This window comes from Atta cephalotes, assembly GCF_000143395.1.
Source record: "Atta cephalotes unplaced genomic scaffold scaffold00001, whole genome shotgun sequence".
NCBI classification, from domain to species: Eukaryota; Metazoa; Arthropoda; class Insecta; order Hymenoptera; family Formicidae; genus Atta; species Atta cephalotes.
Genome location: NW_012130065.1, coordinates 7,603,106 through 7,608,029, shown reverse-complemented (window position 1 = coordinate 7,608,029; position 4,924 = coordinate 7,603,106). Strand labels below are relative to the sequence as shown.

Sequence of the window (4,924 nt, the reverse complement as noted above, 5' to 3'; positions counted from 1 at the left end):
AGAGAGAGAGAGAGAAGTGGCAGAGACAAGAGGGAGAGATAGAGGGATACGAGGAGAGGTAGATAGGTGCGTGGACCGAGCTTTCTCTCACGTGCGAGTGCGAGCGATGCAAGCGAAATAGGAGCGTACGATATGCAGCCATTTGCATACATATAGGGTCATTATAAATATACCGACTCCCTACAACCATGTCTCTCCATCGTCCAGCCCATCAAGAGCAGAGGCCGCTTGCGAACTGTCCGATTGCTCCGCTTATCCGTTATTGCGCCCGTCGCCTTTGCTGTCACCACCTCTGCGCTTCGGGACGTTCCCAGGTCTCGACGGTCGTTCCGGCTCTGAACAAGCGTTTTTCATAGATATTATAGCGGCTGCGGTACTTCCCTACGTGAAACACATCCGGCGAGATTGCACGGCACACTGCTGAAGTGTTAATTACGGTGTTATCGTCACCAGAAGCCGCGTTTGTTTGTTGTGCATTTCTTGGTAAATTTCGTGGCAACATCGTTACGAAATGTTCTGCATGATATTCTCACAGAATATCCGATAGAAGACTCTTGAATATCGATAAACGCTATACAAATTAATTATTTTATAAGAAATTATTAAATTTGATTTTGTTAAATTATGTGGTTATAATTGCTGACTTTTGTTTCTTAATAATTTCTAGTATAATAAAGAAGAAAAAAACAAAAAGAAAGAAATTATAAATTAATATATTTTTTTCAAATATTTTTTGTTTGTGTGACGAGTTATATTCCTATTCCAAATAAAAAATTTCATAGACGAAGATAAATCGAGTTTCGATGTATATATAATATTTAGTATTCTCTATTATATTGTTGGCAGTATATCGATTGTAACAGAAAAATACCTTGGCAATGCAGAAGTGTAAACACACGTGTTGCCGTGCGGCGAACGCACGCACGCGATATGTCGCCCTCGATTATCCGCAACTCAGCAAAGTCGATAAGGGCATTCCATGCAAAAGCGATAAGTGGAAATCGCTTTGGCCACCGTGCAGAAAAAAAAAACGAATCACAAAGCATCGACAAACGGATGTAACGATTGCGTTCGCATGACATGTGAAAGACCTCTTAATGGTGCATCTACCTCCGCGTATTATCGCGGCCTTTGGGAGAGACGCGAAAAAATATCTCGACGTCGAGCGACCATAATCTTGCAACGGCTGCGTTATAACGCGGACGATGCTACGAGCGGGCTGCTTGCACGGGTGCATCCTATTAACATATTCACCAGCAACGAGTAGTAAACTCTTTTCTCCGCGTACGCGGGCATGAAACGGTGCTATAAATGGTACGTTGATGGGTTTGCGCCGAGCGCGTCAACGCTTGCGCCCCGAGTTAGGGGTAGATGCGCATTACAAATGCTAATGGGGAGCGCATAGTAGATGTTCCGCATAGAATACATTACCGTCTCGTTCCTCAGTCATTAGCCACGAAAATACGAAATTTCCTGGGTGCAGTGTATACACCATATCTATCGTGCTCGCGAGCCTGCTCGTTGATGGCGACCCAATGGAAGACCGCCGACCGCGGGCGCTTTGAATTATAGATGAGTCGCGAATCGCATTTAAAGTCTTTACAATTGTCGACTTTTTCGTTGATCTGCATCACTATATTTCTCATTTGCTTCTTAATGGTAATGGAAATTTGATTAGACGGAATATTTTGATGAAGGAAATATGTTTTACATATTGTTTTTATTTTTAAAGCATATATATAATGAAGTAAAATAATAAATTTTTAATATAAAAAACAAGTTTTTCTAAATATTTATTTATTTATGTATTAGGTGTACAACTTTGCTTCCGCCGTTTTCCTATAGATGGCTTTAGCGGTAAGTGGTGGTCGAAATAAATAGATCATAGACGTCATACAATAAACTTGGGCACTGTCAACATAACCCCATAGAAATATTAATCGATTTGTGTCTGCATCATAAAGTTATTCTCGATTGAAAATGTCAGTTTATGAGCCAAATTCTCGTCATTTGCAGGAGATTTTAATTTTTTGCTTCAATATGAAGAAATCTGCGGCTGAGGCTCATCGAATGCTCTCAAATACTTATGGTAAGGCCGCTATTAATGAATAAACGTGTCGTGAGTGGTTCAACGCTTCAAGAACGGTGATTTTGACGTCCAAGGTCATGCTCTGTATTTGGTGGGACCAGCTCGACGTAGTGTATTATGAACTGTTAAAACCGATTGAAGTAATCACAGGCGATCGGTATCGAACGCAATTGATGCGTTTGAGCCGAGCATTGAAAGATAAACAGCCGCAATACAACGAGAGACACGATAAAGTGATTTTGTAGCATGACAATGCTCGACCCCATGTTGCGAAAGTGGTCAAGACATACTTGGAAACGTTGAAATGGGAAGTCCTACACCCGCTGTATTCTCCAGATGTTGCTCCCTCTGACTATCACTTGTTTCGATCAATGGCACACGGTCTAGCTGACCAGCACTTCCGGTCTTATGAAGAAGTAAAAAATTGGATCGATTCGTGGATAGCCTCAAAAGATGACCAGTTTTTCCGACGCGGGATTCATACGCTAGCCGAAAGATGGGAGAAAGTAGTGGCCAGCGATGGACAATACTTTGAATCATAAATGTATAACCAGTTTTTTACAATAAAGCCTCGAATTTCGGAAAAAAAACGGCGGAAGCAAAGTTGTACATCTAATAAAAACATTTTAAGAATTTTTTTGTAAGTAATAACAAAAAAGTTTCACGGTAAGTTACCTATTTTTTATATCATCATCACTTTAATAGTTTAATAATTACATTACATAGTATATGAATTTGGATTGTGAATAGTTGAATATATACATATTATTGTGCTGATGTTTCGATCATAATTACAATTAGAACAATTATTTCATTCGTGAACAGTTAATAAATGTTTTATAAAAAATATCAGTAATTATTAGTTTTGAAAAGATGAAATTTTCAGCAGCATAGACGAGGAACGCTGAGATTACTGAGCTGGTCTGATGGGAATTTATTGATGAATTAATTATAAGCATGTGCGTGATTCCTTCTACGACGATAACCGCCAGCAATTTTTAATTAACACGTACGACAAAGGGAGCCAAATGACCAGTACTGATCGATTCATCGGAGCGCTAACTACATTCCTTTGGTTACACTTCTCTCTTAGCAAACTAACACAAAAGAGAAAAATATTCATACTTTCATCGAAATTTTTATAGAATGATGTAGAGCAGACTGGTTGTCTGCTCACAGTTTTTTAATATAATTTTTAGGGAAAAGTATGTATAAAATTTTAAAGCATTATATAACATAATTACATCCCTTAAGATTGAGAGAAAAATATTACTTTTAAATACATCATCGTAAATAAATAATTTAATTTTAATTAAAGCTACGAAAATGTAACAATTAACTCCATTCTTAAAGTGTGAGGCTAATTGTTACATAATATTGATTGTAACATTCCAGTAATAATACATTTTTTATGAACAATGAGACATACAAAAAATAGTTTTTATATTAATTTCAGTTCTATATTTTAAGAAATAATAGTAATTATGATATTGATATAAGTATAGTTATTTTTATCATAAAATACGTAATTTGCTTTTCAGCTTTTGTACTACTTATAGTTTCTATATAGTTTCTATGAAAAATTAAAAAACAATATCTATATAAAATATTATATTTATAAATATCTTTTCTAAAAAGAAACCGATCTAAAAAGATCAGAATGTTTAATCCTGGTTTGTTTTGGATATCCTATTCCATATGATGATGATGATCGTTTTTAATAAAAGAGATTGTATTCACAAACTTTGTCAGAATAATAATTATTCAACTATAACAAAAATTTTCTAAGACATGTTATTTTCCATAATTACAAGGAAATCGCACTGATAATGATAAAAACTTATCAGACAGCAAAATAGGAAATGAGGAAAATTTATTCATTAACTTTATTTTCTTAAAAGTTATAAATAATACACAATGTTTTTTGATGCAAAGTCTTTTACACGACAAATTAATATTACAATAATTAATAATTTAAAAAAAGGAGATTTTGACAATCAACCCTATACGACAATCGGCCCCTTCTGTACTTATTACTGAATTTTTTTTATTTTTTCAATATCTTATTACATATTTATCTGTAATCAATATAAAAATAGCAGACTTCGAAATTAAGACGACAACACAATAAAAATTTCATTATTGTAATAGATATTTAATCATTCATTTTCCGACATGGATAATACAGAAATATAGTAATATAAGTCAATCTGGAAAGACAGAATTCGTGCCACGTTAGAAAAGCAAGAAATCGAGCTGTACAAAAAAACAACAAGATATACATGACAACTTCAGCAACGGAAGTAACGGTAACTGTTTCCGCACGAGAAACGGTGCTCTGCGCGCCCTCAGTCTCGGGATCGTCTGACCTACCCTCTCTTCTACCACTTCGAACGAAGGAAGGAACGAGCCAGACTCCTACCCTCTGCCACCCACTCGCCCCTCCAGCCTGACGGACCACCCCTCCATTTACCGCTGCCGCCGCCGCCGCTGCCGCCGCCGTCGTCGCCACCACCACCGCGATACATTGCGATACAGGGTTCTTGTCTCCACGCTGCCTACCTACGTGCAGGACCAGCGCTCCACCAAATCCATAGTCCATTACACCCTAGTCTACGAGACGCCGTCACACTACCACCTTATATCCGTCTGTTCATCCGCCATTATCATTTTTTTATCCATCGCTTGTAACTCGCGCTGTGACACTTTTTCCCTCACCGTCACGCCAATACCTACAATCGCCGGCCGCATAAACACAACATCATATCAGGACGCACGCGTATAAACAACCACGTTTACGAACCGGTACGCGTTCCCCCCGTCGTTCTTCGGCGC

The 4,924-nt window shown here is 37.6% G+C and overlaps 1 protein-coding gene across 1 annotated transcript in view; it reads right to left on the bottom strand.

Moving 5' to 3' along the window:
- Nucleotides 1-4,617, bottom strand: part of LOC105618324 (probable splicing factor, arginine/serine-rich 6) — a 15,790-nt gene extending 11,173 nt beyond the window's left edge. Inside the window, exon 1 of the mRNA XM_012199869.1 lies at nt 4,512-4,617. Within this exon, the coding sequence (XP_012055259.1) occupies nt 4,512-4,617 (106 nt within the window). The remainder of the gene's footprint in view (nt 1-4,511) is intronic.
- Between the last annotated feature and the right edge of the window lie 307 nt (nt 4,618-4,924).